This window comes from Gorilla gorilla, chromosome 17 (assembly GCF_029281585.2).
Source record: "Gorilla gorilla gorilla isolate KB3781 chromosome 17, NHGRI_mGorGor1-v2.1_pri, whole genome shotgun sequence".
Classification (NCBI taxonomy): Eukaryota; Metazoa; Chordata; class Mammalia; order Primates; family Hominidae; genus Gorilla; species Gorilla gorilla.
The window spans coordinates 44195490-44221922 of record NC_073241.2 but is presented as its reverse complement, the minus strand read 5'-3'; the positions used below and the strand labels follow the sequence as shown (position 1 = coordinate 44221922).

The window sequence follows — 26433 nt, the reverse complement described above, 5'->3', positions numbered from 1 at the left end:
TCTCATATATCAGTATTAACCCTGAATGCAAATAGTCTAAAACTCTCCACTTAAAAGGCACAGAGTTGCAAATTGGACAAAGAAACATGATAATTCCATCGGCTCTCTTCAAGAGGCCCATCTGACACATAATGACACCCACAGAATCAAAGTAAAGAGGTGGAGAAAGATCTATCATGCAAGCAGAAAACAAAAATAATATAAGAATAGCAGAGGTTGTTATTCCCATATTAGATAAAACAGACTTTAAACCAACAACAGTTAAAAAAAAGTGGATGGCAAAGTAGGGTATTACATAATGATAAAGAGTTCAAGTCAACTAGAAGACTTAGCTATCCTAAACACATATGCACCCAACACTGGGGCACCCAGATTCATAAAGCAACTACTTCTAGACCTACAGAAAGACTTACACCATCCCACAATAGTACTGGAGGACTTTAACATGCCACTGACAGTGTTAGACAGATCATCAAGGCAGAAAACTAACAAATAAATTCTGGACTTGAATTTGATAGTTGACCAAGTAGACCTAATAGGCATCTACAGAATACTCCACCAATCAAAACAGAATATGCATTATTCTCATTTGCACACAGAACACATTCCAAGATAAACTACATGATTGGCCATAAAGCAAGTCTCAATAAATTAAAAAAAATTAGTAATCATACCAACAGTACTCTCAGACCACGGTGGAATTAAAATAGAAATCAATACCAAGATCTCCCAAAACCACACATTACATGGAAATTAGAAAACTTGCACCTGAATGACTTTTAGGTAAATAATAAAACTAAGGCAGAAGTAAAAAAAAGTCTTTGAAATAAATGAAAACAGAGACACAACTTACCCAAACCTCTGGGATGCAGCACAAGCACTGTGAAGAGAAAAGTTTATGACATAAACACTTACCTCAAAAAGTTAGCAAGATCTCAAACTAACAATCTAATATCACATCTAGAGGAACTAGAAAAACAAGTATAAACTAACCCCAAAACTAGCAGAAGAAAAGAATTGACTAAAATCAGAGCAGAACTGAACAAAATTTAGACCCAAACATACATACAAAGAATCAACAAACCAAAAGTTAGTTATTTGAACAGATAAACAAGATTGATAGACAGCTAGCTAAATTAACAAAGGAACAGAGAAAATCCAAATAAGCACAATCAGAAATGACATAGATGACACTACAACCAATCCCACAGAAATAAAAAAAATCCTCAGAGACTATTATGAACATCTCTATGCACACAATCTAGAAAATCTAGAGGAAAATGATGTATTCCTGGAAACACATAACCTCCCCAGATTGAATCAGGAAGAAATTGAAACCTTGAGCAGACCAACATCTAGTCCCAAAATTGAACTGGTAATAAAAATCTTACCAACCAAAAAAAGCCCTGGAGCAGATGGATTCACAGCCAAATTCTACCAGATGTACAAAGAAGAGCTAGTACCAATCCTACAGAAGCAATTCCAAAAAATTGAGGAGGAGAGACTGAGTCCTCCCTAACTGATTCTACAAGGCCAGCATCACCCTGATACCAAAATCTGGCAAAAACACAATGAAAAAAAAAAGATTTCAGGCCAATATCCCTGATAAATATAGACACAAAAATCCTCAGCAAAATACTAGCAAACTGAATCCAGCAATACATCAAAAAGTTAATTCACCAGAATCAAGTAGGCTTCATTCCTGGGATGCAAGGTTGGTTCAACAAATGCAAATCAATAAATGTGATTCACAGCATAAACAGAATTAAAAACAAAAATCATATGATCACCTCAATAAATGCAGAAAAAGCCTTTGATAAAATCCAACATCCTTTCATGTTAAAAACCCTCAACAGACTAGTCATCAAAGGAAAATACCTCAAAATAATAAAAGCCATCTGTGACAAACCCACAGCCAACATCTGAATGGGCGAAAGCTGGAAGCTGGAAGCATTCCTCTTGAGAACTGGAACAAGGCAAAGATGCCCACTCTCACCACTCCTATTTAACATAGTACTGGAAGTCCTAGCCAGAGCAATCAGGCAAGAGAAAGAAATAAAAGGCATCCAAATAGGAAAAGAATAAGTCAAATTATCTCTCTTCGCTGACAATACGATTCTACACCTAGAAAACCCTAAAGACTCTACCAAAGGCCTCCTAGAACAGGTAAACAACTTCAATAAAATTTCAGGATACAAAAACCAATGTAGAAAAATCAGTAGCATTTGTACACACCAATAATATTCAAGCTGAGAGCCAAATCATTTCAAATAGCTACAATAAAAATAAAATAGCTAGGAGTACCTAGGAGGTGAAAGATCTCTATAAAGAACTACAAAACACTGCTGAAGGAAATCATACATGATATAAACAAATGGAAAAACATTCCATGTTCATGGATTGGAAAAATTAGTATCATTAAAATGGCCATACTACCCCAGGCAATTTACAGATTCAATGCTATCCCTATCAAACTACCAATGTCATTTTTCACAGAATTAAAAAATATAATTCTGAAATGTATTTGGAACCAAAAATAGCCCAAATAGTCAGAGTACCCTTAAGCAAAAAGAACAAAGCTGGAGGCATCACACTACCCAACTTCAAATTATACTGTAAGGCAACAGTAATCAGAATAGCATTGGCTGGGCATGGTGGCTCACATCTGTCATCCTAGCACTGTGGGAGGTCAAGGCAGGTGGCTCACTTAAGGTCAGGAGTTCAAGACCAGCCTGGCCAACATGATGAAACCCCGTCTCTACTAAAAATTAGCCGGGTGTGGTGGCAGGCACCTATAATTCCAGCTACTAGGGACACTAAGGTGGGAGAATTGCTTGAACCCAGGAGGTGGAGGTTGCAGTGAGCCAAGATCATGCCACTGCACTCCAGCCTGGGCAACAGAGTAAGACTCCATCTCAAAAAAAAAAAAAAATCCCGAACAGCATGGTACTGGTACAATGTATACCTCCAGCCATGTGATCTTCAACAAAGTCAACAGAAACAAGCAATGGGGAAAAGACTTTATTCAGTAAAGCTGGGATAGCTGACTAGCCATATGCAGAATGAAACTAGACCACTACATTTCACTATATGCAAAAATTAACTCAAGATGGATTAAAGATTTAAATGTAAAACCTCAGCATGGTGGTTCACACATGTAATTCCAGCACTTAGGGAGGCAGAGGTGAGGGGAGAGCTTGAGCCCAGGAGTTTGAGACTTGCCTGGGCAACAGAGGAAGACCCCATTCTCCAAACAAAAGAAAAAAAAAGGCAAAATAGAAAAGAATCTTAGAAGAAGACCTAGGAAACACCATTTTCTGAATATTGGCCTTGAATTTGACTAAAAAGCAATTGCAATGAAAACAAAATCTGACAAGTGGGACCTAATTAAACTAAGAAGTTTCTGCACAGCAAAAGAAATTATCAATAGAGTAAACAGACAACCTACAAAATGGGAGAAAATATTCTCATACTGTGCATCCAACAAAGGTTTAATGTCCAGAATCTATAAGGAACTTAAACAAATCAACAAGCAAAAATCAAATAACCCCATTAAAAAGTAGGCAAAATGCATGAACAGACATTCCTCAATAGAAAACATACAAGTACCCATCAACAGTGGATTGGATAAAGAATATCTGGTACATATATATCATGGAATACTATGCAGCCATAAAAAATGAAATCATATCTTTTGCAACAACATGGATGCAGCTGGAGGCCATTATCTTAAGTGAATTAACACCAGAACAGAAGATCAAATACTGCACGTACGTGGTTATAAGTGGGAGTTAAATATCACGTACTCATGGACATAAAGGTGGCAAAAATAGCTACTGGAAACTAATAGAGGGAGGAGGGAGGAAAGGGGGCAAAGGTTGAAAAACTAACTATTGGGTGTTATGTTCACTACTTGGGTGATGGGATTATTCACACCCCAAACCTCAGCATCATGTAATATATCTGTATAACAAACCTGTACATGTAACCCTTGAATTGAAAATAAAAGTTGAAATTATTTTGAAAAAGGAAAGTAACTGCACACAAAGCTCAATTTGTAATTGCATAGAGCACATCTATGCAATTCTCTCATGTTCTTTATTTGTTAATACAAATTTTTAACTGATCAGGATGTGAGCTAGCAAAATGCTGTCACAAAACATAGGTGAGAGTTCAGGAAGGCAGTAAATACAGGATATTGAGTATTATAAGTAAGAAATTACCCACAATACTCATGCTACTCAATTTGGCATAATAAGAGGCCAAACTTTTTTTAAAAAAATTATAAAGTGACATAGTGACAATGTGACATGGGAGGGCACTGGGTCAAAAGATGGATGCAAAGTTAATTATCTGTATCCCTTTCCTCTGGATAAAGAACTTGCGTAATCTGACTTCTCACCAAATCCTGTTCTCCCCTCATACTCTCCCACACTATGTCAGGGAAATGCTTTAGGACCATATAAAATCCTGGCTGATTTAGCTTTAGCATTTTCCTTTAAATAGAAACTGTAAAAACTAGTTACATTCACCATTCTGAAAAGCAATTAACCTTGTAGACTTTATAATGATAAAAATATTAATAAATTCACTGTGTAATTTTTACAATTTAAGAGCAAAGTTCCATAGTCTTTATAAATGGTTATACCCTCTATTATTACCTGTGCACAATAATTTCTAAAGTATATAACTTAGGGCAACTCAACAAAATCAATGCCTAATATTTTCCAAAATGCAAATATAATCTGACGCCAGTGTGCTCTCATATTTGCTATTTGAATAAAATTCAGTAGCTCCATGGGCTGCTGCTGTGAAGTTATGACTTCCGTTTTTTAATGGAATTTTTTTTCTTCTTCTCTTAGGGAAATAGCATGGGTCTGAAATGAGTTCTGGAGAGAAGGAGACAAAGCTAAGGGGGGGAATTTTGTATTCCTCCCAGCTCATAATGGGAAAAAAAGAATAAGAAGCAAATTTTGTTGTAGAATGTGTATTGATCTGTTCTTAATGTGCTACATATTGAAGAATTCTGGACATGTGATATCAACACAGTTTGTGATCCTGTTTTTCTCTGGCCTCAGGTCTCTGGGGAAGCCGATGTGAGAGGTGCTGGTGGCAGCTGCCGCCAGGTCAGTGCTAGGCTGCAAGAGCCTGTGATGTTGATGCATGGACACCTTCTCAGCCTGAGACAGGCACATCCCGCAGAACTCCTTTTGCTAGAATTCCACACTGTGTCTTTAGTGTATGCTAGTCAACAGAACACAGAGCACCAAGCTAATTTGGTTGCCAGTCCAGAAGGATCCTGACTAAAATTCTGCCGACTCTGGGGCAATGAGATGCCGCTGAGGTCATGACAATCTGCATGAATATCTCCATTCAAGAATAAGGCAGCAGGCCGGGCGCAGTGGCTTACGCCTGTAATCCCAGCACTTTCGGAGGCTGTGGTGGATGGATCATCCGAGGTCAGGAGTTCGAGACCAGCCTGGCCAACATGGTGAAATCCTGTCTCTACTAAAAATACAAAAATTATCCAGGCATGATGACGCATGCCTGTAATCCCAGCTACTCAGGAGGCTGAGGCAGGAGAATCGCTTGAACTTGGGGGGCGGAGGTTGCAGTGAGCTGAGATCATGCCATTGCATTCCAGCCTGGGCGGCGCAGCAAGGCTCTGTCTCAAAAAAAAAAAAAAAAAAATAGAAGAAACGAATAGGGCAGCAAGCTTGATTTGCTTTCCTTAGTAGGACAGATTCAGTGGATGAATGCGGCCCTTTCTTCAAAATGTCGGCAGTGGATTGGGCGTGTTCTGTGACTGTGGTGGAGACAATGACTGCGGCCCTGGGTGGAGCCACCACCTTCATGTATTTGTGGGACTGTCTGAGGAGGTGGTGCCTGTGCTAAGGGAAGGTTTCCTCCTCGGAGTGGTGAGCTGTGTTCATGGACTCTGGCATCGTAAGAGCCTATTTTTCAGCATGGCATTCACTACACTACCTTAAGAATTCTTGGCTTGGCAGGATGAGTGTTAATAGTGGGGGAGAACTGAAAGTGGCCATTGTGGGGCTGGAACAGATATCACAGAAAACACCAGAGGAGTCTTGTGGAATTTCCCATCAGTAGAGACTCTGTCTCATTCAACATTGATGGTGCGTCTTTGGCTACTGAGCTCTGAGGTGTTTCCCTTGCAGTTTCCCTAATACCGATTGTTCAGTGAGAACATTTCTACTTTAGAAATGGGTTTTTTGAAAAGCAACTGGAGGCAGCTCCAAAGGCTTTGTAAGAACTTAGAGAAATATTTAGTAATGACTAAAAATTCCTTTAAGTCGACTTCATAAGCATTTTCTCTTTGATGTTTTGATTTTTAAATTATGAATATACATAGCTACTGATAGCATGCTACCAACTGGAAATTCCTATTAACTGGCATGGTCGCATGGACAAATACAATTTGAAGTGATGTTAAAACAACGGCTCTGAAGTTAAGTCTACAGAGTGCTTTCTGAATCACAAAGCAATACAAATATGTTCAGCATTTTTCAGTATCAAGTTAATTACACATTTTCAGAATATGGCAGTTTATATATAGCTAACTTTTAATAAAGAAATATACTGGATTGTAATAACTATGAATCAGTATTTACTCCCTGCCAGTTGCTGGCTACAGTGAACAGTGGGGCTTACTGCACTTCTACGTCTCTTGTGGAATAACAAATATCAGTCTTCAAACATTTAAGCAAATGAAAATAAAGGTCAAATATCCTTGTTTGCCCTTTGCAGCTGAAAGGGCAAGTTACACAATTCTTATGTATTTTTCCATCTAATCTTCTGAGGAAAGAAAGAGAATCTGAATTTACGTTTTGCAAACGGCTCACTTTTTCTTACTTTGCCAATAGTGGAGAATTTTCTGTTTCAAGACTCAGTGCGTTAGTAGGCTAATGGACATAAAGAATTCCAACACTGCTAGTTCTCAGGGAAAGAACAGGCCAACAAAATGGAAAATGTACTGCAGTGGATGAAATCGTGCTATACAAATGGAGTGCTGTAAATCCCTAAACTACAGTGCACACTTGTTGGCAAGGCAGAAACATTCACAATTCAGAGGATTCCAGCAGGACGTCCCGTTAATTTGTATTTCCCAGAACAAATTTATCATTTGGAAGAACAAGTCCAATAAACAAACGTGATTATCAACCAGTCCTTGTTCATTGTGTCTTTCTATTTTTAAATGGTAGAAGGAGTGTCATGCATTTCCAGCTAGTGTTGGCTCTTCACAGTACACTATGCTAAGACAGTAAAATAATTTCTAATCTAGTTAGGTGTGTTAGTAAAGCATCTGCTTGCATAGCTAAAATACTAATTTGTGATGGCAATAAACTTAGAGAAAGAGGCAAGGGACTTAGTTTCAGAAATGCTACAAAATTCACTCAGTACTGAGTTTCCACTGCAGGACTGGAACTGGGTTAGACTAAGAGGATGCGAAAATAAGTGAAGATTTCCTGCTTATAAGAATGTGAAAGTTGCTGGTACCAAAATGGAGTCACTTATGTCCAATCCTAACGAAATGGATACAGGAGGCCATGAAGGGAAGGCCCTCATGCACATTTGTCTGATAACTGGTACTATCACAAAAGGCTGCCAACACCACAACCTTCACAAAGGCCATCGCAACCTTGCACAAAGATTACTTCTATGAGGATGCCTGCTCATTAATGGCCTGTTCACTAATAGACTGACTCACCCTTGTTATTAATACTTGTAGCCAAGGATAGTTGCTTCAAAACAACGAATGCAACTGCCCTCCTTTCCCCTTTAAAAACCTTGCCTTCCTTTGCTTCTCTGGTTGCGCCTATGGTCCACTGCAGCACGCGTATCCTAATGACAATCTCTTGCTATTCCCCAGTAAACTCTTTCTTTGGAGAGCTTGTCTCCCTCTGTTGTTATTTTAAGTTGATGGGAAGTTCACAGTCTAGTGGGCACATAAATGATATATTCAATAAAGGCAGATGAACTAAATATGTGAAAAGTGACTGAAAAAAATCATGGCATGCAAATGCTTTTGCAAAGTCTAATTGACATGCTTGGGTTAAGTTCTATACTTCAGAATGTATAAAAGACATTTTTTGCCTGTTTTTGCCAGGTGCTAGCAAACACAACACCTCTCTTCTGATGTTGCTCTTCAAGTCCCTCTGCTTCTTTCCTACCTGGGAGATAAAGGCTCTCAACGCTTTTGTGTGTTTGTCCATTCTTAGTGATAACATCTTCCCCACTAAAGACTCTCTAAACTCCATCTTTACAGCACTGTAGATCTTAGTGTGCGAAACTGATGGACTGAGACACCTGACTCAGCCTGCATCGTCACAATTTTTTTTTCTTGGCAAACAGATTGTCTCATACATTGCTGTCACTTAAGTCCCCCAAAGTGCCCACCGGCTCGCATTAGGAGGCAGTGCAGGATGGCAGTCCAGTACACGCTCTGTAGCAAGACCTGGATTCAGTCCCTGGCTCCATCCCTGAGGTGTGGAGTCAGGGGTATGAAAGTCAGTTCCTGTACCTTAGTTTCCTCTCTCTGTGAGAATATCAAATCAGATACTCCCTCCAGGGGTTTAGCACACTCAGTACTCTTACTGCCGGTGAATGGAACCACTTAGCAAACATCCTTCTTTTCCTCCCAGGCCCTCTGCCCTTGCCCCTGCCCCTTCCCTGACACTTCATTCCCCTCATCCTTTGGATCTGGGCCATGTCACTTTCCCAGAGACAGGCCCTGACCTCCCAGCCCTGTGCTGCCCTTGCCTGGCACTTATCTCAGCTGTAACCTCAAACAGATTAACGCTTCGCCACAGAGCTCCACGACAGCTCAGACCAGCGCTGCTCTTATTTACTGTGGTATGGCCTGTGCCTAGAATAATGCTGGGTATGTAAAGAATATGTCCTGGATGAACCCATGAATGATGCTGGGACCACAGACATGGTTCTGTGGAAATGCCACAAGGCCCCTGCATGGCCAGGGAGGTGGCTCCACGCAGCTGGGCTTCGGGCTCTTTTCCCTTTCCCTGAAGCTCAGCTTCGCTCTGCTTCACTTACAGGTTATTCCACATGAATCCACTGGAAGACACTAAAATACAGTTGAAAACATCTGGTTTTAAGACTCGTTCAGAGGAATTGCACCTTTAACCTCAGGAATCTGTGAGACAGTATGACTAGATACCTTAGCGCTGTCCATTTGGAGAAGCAAGTCAAATTTCATCTCATGCCTATTTTCAGTGACTAGTTATATCATCCTGAGTTACATGTGAAAGAGAAATCATTTTAGTCATCCCAGCTTCTCTTACGAATTTCCTAGATGTTCATGATGTTTAAAGATATTTTAACCTTTGGCACAATGAAGCCCCCCAAAGAAAATTTCTGACATTTTGGACATTCATTCTCTGATTAATTTATATTGTTAATAACATTTGATATTATGACCATGTTCACTTTGCTCAGACCTCATTATCTTTCAAATCACTAGGCTTAAAAGTTGTCAAGGCTGGGATAGAGGTGTAGGGTTCTATGCCCTGACCCTTAAGAGGAAGAACCATTCACCTGACCAGATATATTTGAAAGTAAGTTTTCTTCGATAGTATGTTAAAGGCACAGATTGATTGATTGAATGATTGATTGATTGATTGATTTTTTTGCTGGGGCAATCAGACAGCTTGGTCAGCAAAGGTTTTTTATATTAAGGCTAAATAGAAAACAATGCTCAAACAAGAGTTACAACTTTGAAAACTTGTTATTCTCCAACCCTCATGTTAACAGAAGTGATTTTAAAAGCCATCTTTTGATATAAAATATAATAAGGAAACAATTAAAAACCTCTGCAATTTAGCCAAGCACAAAGCATCATCTCACAGTGGTCCAGGGGGAGGGGTGCCCAGTGCCAGAGAAACAGTGACTGAGTTGGAACCCAGATTCTCAGACCCCCAGGGAAGGATCCTTCCACTATTATACTTCATGATATGTATGTGAATCACAGATGACTAAGCTTTTGTCCTCAGCCTCTTCTCTGTATATGGGACTTTGTGTTTATTTTTAAAGCATACTAATATCAACTGTGAACCATAATCTAATCACTATGCAAGTGGCTATAAGGCGATGACCTCAAAGTTGCACTGGTCAGCCAGGCGGAAAACACCTCAGTGTTTCCGGGGGAGTGGTGGTTTCCTCTACTTTGTTTTAAAGCATGGATTTGGGTTGATATGTCCATATTTCATTAAACTAAAAGGAATCTGGGCTGTAAAATTCATTAACAGTGAGACAGCGATTCTGTCATTTCCAAGAAGAAATTTCTGGCCAAGCAGAAAGGCATTCTTCTTAAGAAAAAAGAGACTGTCATTAAACAAACAAGCATGTCAGAGACACTGAAATGGCTTTTGCCTTCGGACTTCAACACCAATCTATTCAGCACAAAGCAAAATTCTCAAAGTTTCAGCAGAAGTTTGCTTTTGTGTTTGAGCAAGAACTCAGCAGTAGTCAGACAGGAAGCAAAAGTCACTGCATCCTGAGCACACACACCACATGGGCCCCTGCTAGGCACGAGGCACTGGGCAGGAGGCTCCCTCTGAAGTGTTACTAGCCTACTTCCTAAGAATTTATGGAGAAATGTCTGAGTGCTGGTCAGACCTCTATATATAGCGTGCCTTATTTTTAATGCCCTTTCTTATCCACTCAGCTGCTTTGAGAGGTAGAGAAAGTCTCTCTATGCGACAGGCAAGGAGACTCAGGCCCACCCCCAGGGCTCAGCCACAAAGCGAGTTTGTGACTGGGCTTAAAGTCAGGTCTCCAACCCCACTTCTAATGGCACTTTCCGTAAAACCACACAGTCAGTTAACTCCGTGGGGGTCCTGATGAAATGGTAGGCCATGGGGGAAAAGCTCTGGATTTGCAGAGGTCACTCTAAGCTGCAACTCTGTCATTATTGAGCTGTGTGACGTTGGGTAAATCACCTGCTCTGCAAATCAAGCACCTCAACAGTAAAACAGAAACCACAATCTTTCAGAGGAACAATGGGACAGACATGAAAGTAATTTATAAATGAAAACTGCTAGATGAACATATTGTTATTATCAGTATTATTATCATAGTGAACATATTAAGAAAACAGTTATTTGATGCCACTGCTAATTTTTCTTTTCTTTCTTTCTTTCTTTTTCTTTCTTTTTTTTTTTTTTAAGATGGAATCTCGCTCTCTCATCCAGGCTGGAGTGCAGTGGCACAATATTGGTTCACTGCAACCTCTGCCTCCCAGGCTCAAGGGATTCTCCTGTTTCAGCCTCTCGAGTATCTGGGATTATAGGCATGCCACCACGCCCAGCTAGTTTTTGTATTTTTAGTAGAGATGGGTTTTTGCCATGTTGGCCAGGCTGGTCTCAAACTCCTGACCTAAGGTGATCGTGATCTGCCTGCCTTGGGCTCCCAAAGTGCTAGGATTACAGGCATGGGCCATTGCGCCTGGCCAAAAGTATGTTTTTCATAATAACAGAATAAAAACTAGGCAAGAGTGTAAAACAATCTATCACCACTGGGGAAAATTGTTTTTTATTTTTTAATTATCTCTTTCTAAAGGCAAATAAAAGAGGAAAATGTCATCAAAATACCTATATCTAAAAAACTCAGGAAACTTCTCTCTCTTTTTAGTTTCTACTTTCTTTAAATACTTGTTGTTTACTTTATTAACTTTTTGTGATTATTTTATAATCTGACTTTTTCTGCACCTCAAAATCACTGAAAACTTGGCAGTTAAAATGTGAAGAAAAAATGCATCAACTAAAAAGTATTCAAAAAAAGAAAACAAATCAACAATGAAAAACATTAAAAAATAATGAACGAGGGAGAACCATGTAAATAATAGAAGAAAGAGTTGTCTGTGCTAATAAAGTCCATGACATAAATGATACATGGTGTACCCCCACAAGGCAGCAGTAACCATAGCAACAAGACAAGCAGTGTACTCAGAGTGACTCAACCAAATACTTAACATATATCAGGTATAGTTCCTAAGCCTATTTTCATATGGTATTGAAATATTTTATGCCCCTTCCTTATCTAAAATTGCTCATAATAGCTATTCCTTTAATTTATAAAGAGATAAAAATTTCTTGTGTCTCTTAACTTCTGTAATAATCAACATGACTTAACTCAAGTATGCTGGAACCAGCAACAACTCTCATTTTCTAGTTCTCAGTAATGAATTTCAGTTGAACTGAAATAGATTGTCCAATGACACGTGTGGGAATCAAGACATCAAATCCTGATTCTTCTCCTTAGACATAAGGTGCTTGGCATTACTATTTATAAGTTTTATCTCTTAGAAATTTAATGAAATGTCAAAATAGCAGTGCCATCTGGGTAGAGAATCCCAGGGCAATCTTTGTCTGAAGGTTGTTAAGAAAAGGAATTCCACGGCCTCATTCTCTACATTGCTCCAGTACCCTGAACCTTCTACCTAACACTTTTGCTGCATCCTTTAGAACAAGCCTTGAATTGTTCCTCATTGTCTGTGTCTTTATGGAGTATAAATCCCAGGTTTAGAAAACTTTTTCGTACAAAACAGGCCTGTCTCCCCAAGGAGACTATGAATCAGGGAAGTTTTTGTTTGTTTTTGTTGTTTTTTTTCAAGTCCACAGTACCTATAATCAAGAGAAAAAGTGTCTCACACTATCAATCTGATGGAGGGATGCAGGGGCTTTCTCTCTTTGATCCAAGGTATATTTGAAGGTAAAGGTTCTTTGCTCTGGCCTGGGGACATTTCCCTTTAGCACTGCAATTAGAGACAAAGAAGACAAAGCCTGGCAGTGCTGTGGGAGGAATGATGAATAAAGAAGGGAACTGCGTTGCTTTGGGGGGCATCCTCTACACCCATAAATAATCCGTACATGTTCATAGACTCTAAGGATGGAAATGCCACATCTTTCAAAGCCAACATGCATGTTAATCTGATACCGGGAATAAGGTGAAGTTATTACAATTCCCTATCACCTTGCCTGGAATGGTGAGCCTGGAATCCAAGAATCTTAGAAGCCAGTTTTGGCTCCTGAGAAAAATACCGTGCAGTGTTGGAACACAAAGGTGCAATTATTCCAGTAATAAGATCTGCTTCTCCGGTTGTCTCTGGGCTGTGCACTCTCCCACAGCTCTGGACAGTCAATAGCCGAGGACCCTCAGCTGACGGCAGGTGTCAGATCACTATTCCAGCAGCAGTGTCAGAGGGACTGATTACGCATCTAGTCTGGAGTGATGTGGAAAGGTGAAGCTGCATTCTATTATAACCAGAGACAGTGTCAGTATGGAGAAGAGGATGTGTCAGAGACAGACTCCAGTTCGAGAGGGTTATTTCTGGAATACTCCAAGGAAGCCTCTGGCGTGGCTGCCCACATGCACCAGACTTGTTGCTGTGGAATGTGGTGTTCAGAGTTGTCACTCCCTCAAGCCTTGTACCTAAAAATAAGTATCTACGTATTAAAGCAGGTTTATTTTTACTCAGACTTTCTTATTCTTGCAGTATAACTTTTCTTCACATTTACAATTTCAAAATATTTTGTCAATAATGTTTATAATTCTTAAAAATCCATAAATCATAATCCATAAACCTTAAACCAAAGTCTTGTATTCCAGCAAGAAAACTGGCTTTCTCATTTTCATGTACTTCTGGAATTTGATAAGAAAAAATTTTGTATGAAAAGAAGGGCAAATGGATTTTTCTGAAGGATAATACAGAATATATTAAAAACCAAGCTAAAAAAGAAGCCCGATATCCTAGAAAGGAGACTAAGAGGGCACCCAGACCCCTCCACTCAGTTCCAAGAATCTTCTTCTCACTTAAAGCCTCATTGGCTGCTGTGATGACGCTTCTAGCAGACCTGTGAGTGGAGGTGTTTCAGAAGATCTGTCAGGGAAACAAATTAATCATTTCAATCTTAGCACCTCCAAGCCTCTAATGGCAGCTGGTGTCTAACCTGGGATAAAGTTCTCTAGTATTTATTTTTTCTAAGTGAAGTAAGGCTAAAAGGTATCCATTGTAATGAGAAACTGACTACATTCTATTCTAACTTGTAAGCTTTTGTTATTAATATTTTAATTGACATCTAAAGAAAGTAGTAGAGTGCTGCAGGAGAGTATTATCAATAATAGATGCAATATCTGTGCTCCATAAGAACCAGTATCTTGTTTATGTTGTCTTACAACTCTATTGTCATTTATAATAGATATTTAATTTTTTCTAGGCTAAAATGGAGAATATTCATTACATACTCTCATTATGCCATCAGTTTCTTTTTCTTAATTGTCAGAATAGCATCCTTGAGCTATGTGGTTATCCAGCTCCTTCCCTTAGAATGATCTTTCAGTCCACTGCAAATAATTCCTTTCCTCTCCCTGCTACTCCAGTTTGTCCTATTCCTCTATGCCTAAAACATTAAAACACATTCAGGTACACCAAATACTGCTGAGTCATTATGAAGATACGAAGTACTCGCAATCAGCTTTTTTTTTTTTCTTTTTAAAATTGATCTTTTATTTTTCAGGGCAGTTTTTGGTTTATAAAAAAAAAATTTAACAGACAGTACAGAGATTTCCCATATGCCCCCTTTACCCCTAATGCCATGTCTTCCCCTATTATTATCTTACATTAGTGTGGTACATTTCTCACAATTAATGTACCAATATTGATATATTATTAATATTATCAACTAAAAGTCCTTAGTTTACATTAGGGCTTTATATTGTACAGTTCTATGGGTTCTGACAAATGCATAATGACATGTATCCACTATTGTCTTTTTGCTATCTCTGTAGCTTTGTCTTTTACAAAATATCCATATTCAAGTATATTGCATAGGCTTGGAATTTTGTATGTAGCCCTTTCAGGCTGGCTTCTTTCACTTAGCAATATGCAATTAAGGCTCCTTCATGTCTTTTTGGTGCTAATTTCTTTTTATCACTGAATAATATTCCTTTGTATGAATATATCCACAGACTCACCTATTATCCATTCACCTACTGAAGGACATCTTGGTTGCTTCTGGTTTTGACAATTATAAATAAAGCTGCTGTAAACATTCATGTGGAGGTTTTTGTACAAATATAAGTTTTAAATTCATTTGCATAAATGCCTAGAAATGTGATTGCTGGATCATATGTTAAGACTGTGTTTACTTTTGTAAGAAACTTTGCAAGAAACTACCAAACTATCTTTCAAAGCGGCTGTACCATTTTGCTTCCCTACCAGCAATGGATGACAGAGTCCCTGTTGCTTCACATTAGTATGTCAGTGTTTTGATTTTAGCCCTTCTAGCAGGTTTTGTAGTGGTATCTCATTTTAATTTACAATTCCCAAGTGATATATGATGTTGATCTTTTAATACGCTTATTTATCATTTGTGTCTGCTGATATGTCTGTTCAGATCTTTGGCCTTTGAAAAATTGGATTGTTTTCTTACTGTTGAATATTAGCAGTTCTTTGTACATTTTGCGTACAATTCCTTTCTTAGATATATGTTTTGCAAATCTTTTGTTCCATTCTGGGACTCATTTTTTTCATTTGCTTAATGATTCTTTCATATAACAGAAATGTTTAGTTTTAATAAAGTCCAACTTATCTAGTTTCTTTTTCATGGTTTGTGCTTTCGGTGTTTATTCTAATCATCACCAAACTGAAGGCCACCTAGATTTTCTCCTTTGTTATCTTCTAGAAATTTTATTGTTTTGCATTTTACATTTAGATCCATGATCCATCCTGAGTTTGTTTCATTTTGAATTTGTTGCACTTGTTCTTTCTTTTTTAGTCTTCCTCTCTTTTTCTCCCTTCTCTGATTTTAATTGAGCACTTTATATGATTCAATTTTCTCTTCTCTCTTATCATATCAATTATACTTCTAAATTAAAAAACGTTTTTAGTGATTGCCCTGAAGTTTGCACTATACACTTACAACTTACCTAAGTCCTCTTTCTACTAGCACTATACCATGCAAGCACCTGATAGCAGAATATTCCCCAATTCTCCCTCTCATCCCTTATGTTATTGCCGGCATTCATTTCACCTCTCCATAAGCTATACTCACCTAATAAATTTTTGCTATTGCTATTAAAAAAACAGTTGAACAAACTGTTATCAATTAAGACTATAAAAAATAAAATATTTTATGTTACCTTTATTTTTCCTTCTCTAATGCTCTTCCTTTAAGTAGTTCCGGGTTTCTGACCCATATAATTTTCCTTCTCTCTGGAAAACTTATTTTAAAATTTCTTGCAAGGCAGTTCTACTGGAGACAAATTTCCTCAGTTTTTGTTTGTCTGAGAAAGTCTTTATTCTTCCTTCACTTTTGAAGAATAATTTTACCGCATACAGAATTATAGGTTGTGGGATTTTCTTTCAATGCTTTAAACATTTCGCTCCACTCTCTTCTGGCTCACATAGTTTCTGAAGAGAAGTCCAATGTAATTCTTATCATTGCTCCTCTATGGGTAAGGTGATTATTTTCCTCTGGCTTCTTTCAAGATTTTCTCTTCATCTTTGATTTTGTATAGTGTGAATACAACATATGTAGGTTCAGATGTTTTGATATTTATCCTTCTTGGTATTCTTTGTGCTTACTGGATATGTGTTTTAGTGTCTGCCATTAATTTTGAAAAATTCTCAGCCATTATCATTTCAAATATTTCTTCTGCTCCTTTTGTTCTTTCTTCTCTTTCTGGTATTCCCATTGCACGTTTGCCCTTTGTAATTATCCCACAGTTCTCACAGTTCACGGATATTCTGTAATGTCTTTTTCATCTTTTTTTTCTCTTTGCTTTTTAGATTGGGAAGTTCTACGGACCCAGCTTAAAGCCCACTGATGCTTTCTTCAGTCATGTTGAGTCTGTTAACGAGCCCGTCAAAGGCATTCTTCATTTCTGTTATTTTGTTTTTGAATACTAGCATTTCCAATTTTTTTTTTTAATTTCAATAGTTTTGGGGATACAGGTGGTTTTTGGTTACATGGATGTTTTTTAGTGGTGATTCCTGAGATTTTAGTGCACCCATCATCCAAGCAGTGTAAACTGTACCTAATATGCAGTCAATCTTTTATCCCTTACTCCCCTCTCAACCTTCCTCCCTGAGTCCCCAGAGTCCATTATATCACTCTTGTGTCTTTGCATCCTCATAGCTTAGCTCCCTCTTTTAAGTGAGAACATATGATATTTGGTTTTCCATTACTCAGTTAGTTCACTTAGAATAATGGCCTCCAGCTCTGCACAAGTTGCTACAAAAGGCATTATTTCATTTCTTTCTTTTTATGGCCGAGTAGTATTCCGTGGTGTATATATACCACATTTCCTTTATCCAGTCATTGGTCAATGGCACTTAGGTTAGTACTATATCTTTGCAACTGAGACTTGCGCTACTATAAATATCTGTTTGTGTGTGTGTGTGTGTGTACGTGTGTGTGTGTCTTTTTAATATAATGACTTATTTGCCTTTGGGTAGATACCCAGTAGTGGAATTGCTGGATCAAATGGTAGTTCTACTTTCAGTTCTTTAAAGAATCTCCATACTGTTTTTCATAGTGGTTGCACTACTTTACACTCCCACCAGCAGTGTAAAAGTGTTCCCTTTTCACCACATCCATGCCAACATCTATTTTTTTTTTGACTTTTTAATTAGGGCCATTCTTGCAGGAGTAAGGTGGTATCTCATTGCATTTCCCTGATGATTAGTGATATTGAGCATTTTTTCATATGTCTGTTGGCAGTTTGTATGTCTTCTTTTGAGAAATGTCTATTCATGTCCTTTGCCCACTTTTTGATGAGATTATTATTATTTTTTTCTTGCTGATTTGTTTGAGTCCCCTGTAAATTCTGGATACTAGTCCTTTGTTAAATGCATAGTTTGCAAATATTTTCTCCCACTCTGTATGTTGTCTGTTTACTCTGCCGATTATTTCTTTTGTTGCACAGACACTTTTTAGCTTAATTAGGTCCCATTTATTTATTTTTGTTTTTGCTGTATTTGCTTCTGGGGCCTTAGTCTTGAATTCTTTGCCTAAGCTAATGTCCAGAAGAGTTTTTCCAAAGTTATCTTCTATAATTTTTATGGTTTCAGGTCTTAGATTTAAGTTTTTGATCTATCTTGAGTTGATTTTTGTATACGGTGAAAGATGGGGATCCAGTTTCATTCTTCTACATGTGGTTTGCCAGTTTTCCCAGCACCGTTTATTGAATAGGGTGCCCTTTCCCCAATTTATGTTTTTGTATGCTTTGTTGAAGATTAGTTGGCTGTAAGTATTTGACTTTATTTCTGGGTTCTCTATTCAGTTCCATTGGTCTACATGCCTATTTTTTATACCAGTACCATGCTGTTTTGATAATTACAGCCTTGTAGTATAATTTGAAGTTGGGTAATGTGATGTCTCCATATTTGTTCTTTTTGCTTAGTATTGCTTTGGCTATGCAGGCTCTTTTTTCGTCCCATATGAATTTTAGAATGGGTTTTTCTAGTTCTGTAAAGAATGATGATGGTATTTTGATGGGAATTGCATTGAATCTGTAGATTGCTTTTGGCAGTATAGTCATTTTCACAATATTGATTCTTCCCATCCATGAGCATGGGATGTGTTTCCACATGTTTGTGCCATCTATGATTTCTCTCAGCAGTGCTTTGTCATTTTCCTTGCAGAAATCTTTCACCTCCTTGATTAAGTATATTCCTAGGTTTTTTTTTTTTTCCAGCAGCAGTTGAAAAAGGATTGAGTTCTTGATTTTATTTTTGGCTTAGTCATTGTTGGTGTCTACTGATTTGTGTACATTGATTTTGTAGCCTGAGACCTTACTGAATTTGTTTATGAGATCTAGGAGCTTTTTGGATGAGTCTTTAGGGTTTTCTAAGCATATTATCATATCATTGATGAATCGTGACAACCTGAGTTATTCTTTTCCACTTCAGATGCTTTTTATTTCTTTCCCTTGTTTGATTGCTCTGGTTAGGACTTCCAGTATTATGTTGAATAGAAGTGGTAAAAGTGGGCATCCTTGTCTTGTTCCAGTTCTCAGGGGGAATGCTTTAAACTCTTCGCCATTCAGCATAATGTTGCCTGTGGGTTTACCTTATATGGCTTTTTGTTATTTTGAGGTAAGCCCCTTCTATGCATATTTTTTGAGGGTTTTAGAATAAAGGGATGTTGAATTTTATCGAATGCTTTTTCTGTGTCTATTGAGATGATCATATGGTTTTTGTTTTTAATTCTATGTATATGACGTATCACATCTATTGACTTGCATATGTTAAACCATACGTGCAACCCTGGGATGAAATCTACTTGATCATAATGTATTATTATTATTTTTTGATGTGCTGTTGGATTTGGTCAGTTAGTATTTTGTTGAGGATTTTTGCATCTATGTTCATCAAGGACATTGTAGTTTTCTTTTTTTGTTATGTCCTTTCCTGGTTTTGGTATTAGGGTGACACTGGCTTCATGGAATGATTTAGGAAGGATTCCTTCTTTATCTTTTGGAACTGTTTCAGTAGAATTGGTACCAATTCTTCTTCGAATGTTTGGTAGACTTCAGCTGTAAATCCATCTGGTCCTGGACTTTTTTGTTGTTGATGGCAATTTTTGTATTACTGATTAAATCTTGATGCCTGCTATTGGTCTGTTCAGGGCTTCTATTTCTTCCTGATTTAATCTAGGATGGTTTTATGTCTCAGGAACTTATCCATTTCCTCTAGGGTTTCTAGTTTGTGTGCATAAAAGTGTTCATAGTAGCCTTGAATGATATTTTGTGTTTCTGTGGTATCAATTGTAATATATCCAGTTTCATTTCCACTGAATAATTGAGCATATACGGATATTCTCTTTTTTTCTTGGTTAATCTTATTAATGGTCTATCAAATTTGTTTATCTCTGCAAAGAACCAGCTTTTCGTTTCATTTATCTTTTGTAATGTTCTTTTTGTTTCAATTTCATTTAGTTCTGCTCTGATCTTTAATATTTCTTTTCTTCTCTTGGGTTTGGGTTTAATTTGTTCTTGTTACTCTAGTTTCTTGAGAAGTGATATTAGGTTGTCATTTTGTGCTTTTTCAGACTTTTTTTTTTTTTTTAGTTGTTGCCTTTTGTTTTTTTTTTTTTCTTTTTTTTTATTATACTTTAAGTTTTAGGGTACATGTGCACATTGTGCAGGTTAGTTACATATGTATACATGTGCCATGCTGGCGTGCTGCACCCACTAACTCGTCATCTAGCATTAGGTATATCTCCCAATGCTATCCCTCCCCCCTCCCCCCACCCCACCACAGTCCCCAGAGTGTGATATTCCCCTTCCTATGTCCATGTGATCTCATTGTTCAATTCCCCCCTATGAGTGAGAATATGCGGTGTTTGGTTTTTTGTTCTTGTGATAGTTTACTGAGAATGATGATTTCCAATTTCATCCATGTCCCTACAAAGGACATGAACTCATCATTTTTTATGGCTGCATAGTATTCCATGGTGTATATGTGCCACATTTTCTTAATCCAGTCTATCATTGTTGGACATTTGGGTTGGTTCCAAGTCTTTGCTATTGTGAATAGTGCCGCAATAAACATATGTGTGCATGTGTCTTTATAGCAGCATGATTTATAGTCCTTTGGGTATATACCCAGTAATGGGATGGCTGGGTCAAATGGTATTTTTAGTTCTAGATCCCTGAGGAATCGCCACACTGACTTCCACAAGGGTTGAACTAGTTTACAGTCCCACCAACAGTGTAAAAGTGTTCCTATTTCTCCACATCCTCTCCAGCACCTGTTATTTCCTGACTTTTTAATGATTGCCATTCTAACTGGTGTGAGATGGTATCTCATAGTGGTTTTGATTTGCATTTCTCTGATGGCTAGTGATGATGAGCATTTTTTCATGTGTTTTTTGGCTGCATAAATGTCCAGCATATAAAAAGAGCCAAAGACAAAAACCACATGATTATCTCAATAGATGCAGAAAAAGCCTTTGACAAAATTCAACAACCCTTCATGCTAAAAACTCTCAATAAATTAGGTATTGATGGGACATATCTCAAAATAATAAGAGCTATCTATGACAAACCCACAGCCAATATCATACTGAATGGGCAAAAACTGGAAGCATTCCCTTTGAAAACTGGCACAAGACAGGGATGCCCTCTCTCACCACACCTATTCAACATAGTGTTGGAAGTTCTGGCCAGGGCAATTAGGCAGGAGAAGGAAATAAAGGGTATTCAATTAGGAAAAGAGGAAGTCAAATTGTCCCTCTTTGCAGATGACATGATTGTATATCTAGAAAACCCCACTGTCTCAGCCCAAAATCTCCTTAAGCTGATAAGCAACTTCAGCAAAGTCTCAGGATACAAAATCAATGTACAAAAATCACAAGCATTCTTATACACCAACAACAGACAAACAGAGAGCCAAATCATGAGTGAACTCCCATTCACAATTGCTTCAAAGAGAATAAAATACCTAGGAATCCAACTTACAAGGGATGTGAAGGACCTCTTCAAGGAGAACTACAAACCACTGTTCAAGGAAATAAAAGAGGATACAAACAAATGGAAGAACATTCCATGCTCATGGGTAGGAAGAATCAATATCGTGAAAATGGCCATACTGCCCAAGGTAATTTACAGATTCAATGCCATCCCCATCAAGCTACCAATGACTTTCTTCACAGAATTGGAAAAAACTACTTTAAAGTTCATATGGAACCAAAAAAGAGCCCGCATCGCCAAGTCAATCCTAAGCCAAAAGAACAAAGCTGGAGGCATCACACTACCTGACTTCAAACTATACTACAAGGCTACAGTCACCAAAACAGCATGGTACTGGTACCAAAACAGAGATATAGATCAATGGAACAGAACACAGCCCTCAGAAATAACGCCACATACCCACAACTATCTGATCTTTGACAAACCTGAGAAAAACAAGCAATGGGGAAAGGATTCCCTATTTAATAAATGGTGCTGGGAAAACTGGCTAGCCATATGTAGAATGCTGAAACTGGATCCCTTCCTTACACCTTATACAAAAATCAATTCAAGATGGATTAAAGATTTAAACATTAGACCTAAAACCATAAAAACCCTAGAAGAAAACCTAGGCATTACCATTCAGGACATAGGCATGGGCAAGGACTTCATGTCTAAAACACCAAAAGCAATGGCAACAAAAGACAAAATTGACAACTGGGATCTAATTAAACTAAAGAGCTTCTGCACAGCAAAAGAAACTACCATCAGAGTGAACAGGCAACCTACAAAATGGGAGAAAATTTTCACAACCTACTCATCTGACAAAGGGCTAATATCCAGAATCTACAATGAACTCAAACAAATTTACAAGAAAAAAACAACCCCATCAAAAAGTGGGTGAAGGACATGAACAGACACTTCTCAAAAGAAGACATTTTTCAGACTTTTTGATGTACACATTTAATACTATGAACTTTCCTGTTAGGGCTGCTTTTGCTGTATCCCAGAGGCTTTGATAAGTTCTGTCATTATTATCATTCATTTTCAAGAATTTTCTAATTTGGACCTTGATTTCATTGTTAAACCAAAAATTATTCAAGAGCAAATTATTTAACTTCCATGTATTTGTATAGTTTTGAGAATTCCTTTTGGAGTTGATTTCCAGTTTTATTCCACAGTGGTTTCAGAAGACCCTTGTTATGATTTTGATTTTTTAAAATTTATTGAGACTTGTTTTATGGTCTACCATATGGTCTCTCTTGGAGAATGCTCCATGTGCTGATGAAAAGAATGTATATTCTGTATTTGGGAAGACTGTTCTGTAAACACCTGTTAAGTCCCTTTGTTCTAGGGTATAGTTTAAGTCTGGTGTTTCTTTGTTGAGTTTCTGTCCTGATGATCTTCTAGTACTGTTGGTGAAGTACTAAAGTGCCCCACTATTAGTGTGTTGCTGTCTACCTTATTTCTTGGGTCTAGTAGTAATTATTTTATAAATCTGGGAGCTCTAGGGTTAGGTGCATATAAATTTAGGATTGTAATATCTTCTTGTTGGACTAATCCTCTTATCATTACATAATGTCATTCTTTGTCTTTTTTTAACTGTTGTTGCTTTAAAGTCTGTTTTGTGTGATATAAGAATAGCTACTTCTGCTCACTTTTGTTTCTGGTTGCATAGCATATTTTTTTCCACCCCTTTACCTTAAGTTTATGTGACTCCTTATGTGTTAGGTGGGTCTCTTGAACATAGCAGATATTTGGTTGATTTTTTTAGGCATTCTGCCATTCTGTATCTTTTAAGTAGAACACTTAGGCCGTTTACGTTCAGCATTACTATTGAGATGTGAGGTACTGTTCTAGTGATCATATTAGATGTTGCCTAGATACTTTGTGTTTTTTTTTCATTGTGTTATTGTTTTATAGGACTTGTGAGATTTGTGCTTTAAGGAAGTTCTGTTTTGGTGCATATTTGTTTGTCAGCATTTGTTTGTCTGAGAAAGACTTTATCTCTCCTTCATTTACGAAGCTTAGTTTTTCTGGATACAAAATTCTTGGCTTACAATTATTTTGCTTAAGGAAGCCAAAGATAGGACCCCAGTCCCTTCTGGCTTGTAGGGTTTCTGCTGAGAAATCTGCTGTTAGTTGGATAGGTTTTCCTTTATAGGTCACCTTATGCTTTTGTCTCACAGCTCTTAAAACTCATTCCTTCATGCAGACTTTAGATAGCCTGATGACTATGTGCCTTGGTGATGATCTTTTTGCAATGAATTTCCCAGGAGTTCCTTGAGTTTTCTGTATTTGGATATATAGATCTCTACCAAGGCCAAGGAAGTTTTCCTCAATTATTCCCTCAAATAAGTTGTCTAAACATTTAGACTTCTCTTTTCCCTCAGGAGCACCAATTATTCTTAGATTTGGCCATTTTACATGATCCCATATTTCTTGTACACTTTATTCATTTCTTGAGATTTTTTTTTCTTCATCTTTGACTGGGTTAATTCTAGAGCCTGATCTTTGAGCTCCAAGATTCTTTCTAGTCTATTGAAGAAACTTTTCAACTGTATTTTGCATTTCCCTAAGTGTGACTTTCATTTCCAGAAGTTCTGACTGGTTTTACTTCACGACATCAATCTCTCTGGAAAATTTTCATTCATATCCTAAATTTTTAAAAAAAATTTCTTTATGTTGTTTTTCACCTTTCTCTAGTATCTCCTTGAGTAATTTAATAAGCAACCTTCTGAATTCTTTATCTGGTATTTCAAAGATTTAATCTTGGTTTGGATCCATTGCTGAAAGCTAGTGTGATTTCTTGGGGATGTTGTAGAACCCCGTTTTGTCATATTACCAGAATTACTTTTCTGGTTTCTTCTTATTTTGGGTGGACCATTTCTTCAAATTGTTCTTAAGTTTATTTTTGATTTGACTGTGTTTTTTCTTTAATTTCTTCTTTTCCCTCTTAAGGATCTGACTTAAATGTTTATCGTTTATTATAGCCTAATTTGATTCTTAATGCTTTTAGTGGGGAAGACTCTGTAGGAGTTCCTTAAAGAGAGTTCTTGTGTGCTGGCTTTGCCAGACGCTGGTTGCAGTAACCATGCATTTGTCCTGTGGGTAAGTTCACTGTCTCCTGTAGGGTTGGAATGGCTAGGATCTCTTGAAGCTTATCTCATTCTCCCATGGTGTACACCTTTTTATTTATTTAATTTTTTCCCAGTATTTTATTTACTAAGCTGATGATTCAGGCTTCAGGCCAATAGGAGAGGTATCCCTGGGGTAGGTATTGGTGGTAGCTAAAGAGATGGGTAGATATATCTAATGGTGGGCAGAGGTCCCAGCCTTGATGAAGGTGCCTGGGGGAGCTCTAAATTAAATGTGCTGAGGTTTTATCAGAGTGAACGGTGGAAGCTACCTCAGCTCCCCTGCCAGGCAAGCAGGAAAGCTATCCACCTTCCTGTCCCAGTATTCCAGCTATTCAGATCAGACAGGTACCTCTTTGCATCTGTAGGAATGTTGATGTTCCAAGTAGAGAGGAGTTGTGACTCTGCAAGCCTGAATTTGAGAAGTGCTCCTCCTGTGGGGATGCAATCACCCTAAATTGTTCCTGGAAGGCCATCTATATGTGCATCTACACTGCATTCCTGTGGGAGAAGCCCCGGCTGTGTGTGCAGTGGTGTACCAGTGGGAAAAGGACCCCCTTTCCAAGCCCCTTTATGATCAGAGATGCTGCCTGATTGTTGGGGTAGAGGTGTAGACTTTCCTTACTGCACCCAGCACTGCCAATTGTGTCTCTGCTATAAGAAACGTCCCACTAGTGGAAAGATCTGGGACTCAAGGCCTGCCATTCAGATTCTTTTTCCCATGGGATGTTCCCTTGATGTGATGCTCTCCCCCTTCCCCTAGGAATGAGACTTCCTGAGACCCAGACCACAGTGATTGTTAGTGCTCTTCTGGGTCTAGATACCCAGTGGGACTACCACACTTTGAGCTGATGCTGGGGAATGTCTGCAAGGGATCCAGAAATGTGAACTAATTTCAAGTCTCCCAGCAGTGTACACCAGCACCATCTTTGATGGAGATGGCAGGGGAGTTACATACACTCTGTGAGATTTCTTGGTTGGAGATAAGGCTTAGTGTGCTGGATTTCTCAAATGATAGTTACAATTGCAGTGAACTTGCCACATGGACAGGCTCAGGACCTCTGGTTAGTCAGGGTGTTGTATGCAGTGGTGATAGCTGAGGTCACATAGTCATTTTCTCCTTCCTGGGTGCATTCTACCTAGAGGTGCTTAATGGACCGTGTTGGATGGCCTCCAGCCATGAGGTGGCATTTGCAAAAGAGCAACCAGCTGCAGTAGTAGCAGTGGGATTTAAGCTTGCCATAAGTTGCTGCAGGAAAGTGTTGTTTTTTTTTTCCTCAGGTGACAGGCAGGGCTATAAAGTTCCCCAAAGTTTATGTCCTTTGTGTTAAGCTACCAGGGTGGGTGAAGGGGCACAACCAAGTGAGGGCAGGGTTAGGCGGGTCTATGCTCTGACTCTTCTTGAGCTGGGCTAGCTGCGGCCACTGTGAGGATTGGGAGGTGGTTCTCAGGCCACTGGGCTAATGTTCCAGAAGGGAGTATAACTGCCTCTTCTGCACAGAAGAGTTCACAAAGGTAGTGGGGAGGAGCAGGCAGCAGTAAGCCTCACCCAGCTGCCATGCAGTTGGCGAGGCTGATCTCACTCACTCAGTGCTCCAATAACAAAGGCAAAAGATGACTCAGATAAATAACGGTGACTAATGTGTTTACAAAATTAGATGGCAAGATAGAGAATTATACTCAAGAACTAAGGTATATTAAAATCATACATAGGTAAATTGCTAAACTAAGAAATAAACAATAATTTAATTAAAAATTAATTACATGAGTGTAATAGCAGTTTGGAGACAGCTGAAGAGAGAAT

The 26433-nt window shown here is 38.3% G+C and overlaps 1 protein-coding gene across 19 annotated transcripts in view; it reads right to left on the bottom strand.

Moving 5' to 3' along the window:
• The window catches only part of L3MBTL4 (L3MBTL histone methyl-lysine binding protein 4), a 468276-nt gene that overhangs the window by 91108 nt on the left and 350735 nt on the right, over positions 1-26433 (bottom strand). For 3 of the 19 annotated variants that reach the window (XM_063699414.1, XM_063699415.1, XM_063699416.1), the window contains exon 17: positions 4154-13467. The exons of the other annotated variants lie outside the window; for them this stretch is intronic. In XM_063699414.1, the coding sequence (XP_063555484.1) occupies positions 13208-13467 (260 nt within the window). In that variant the 3' untranslated portion in view covers positions 4154-13207. Of the gene's footprint in view, positions 1-4153; positions 13468-26433 lie in introns of those variants that run through there. 19 annotated transcript variants of the gene reach the window in all.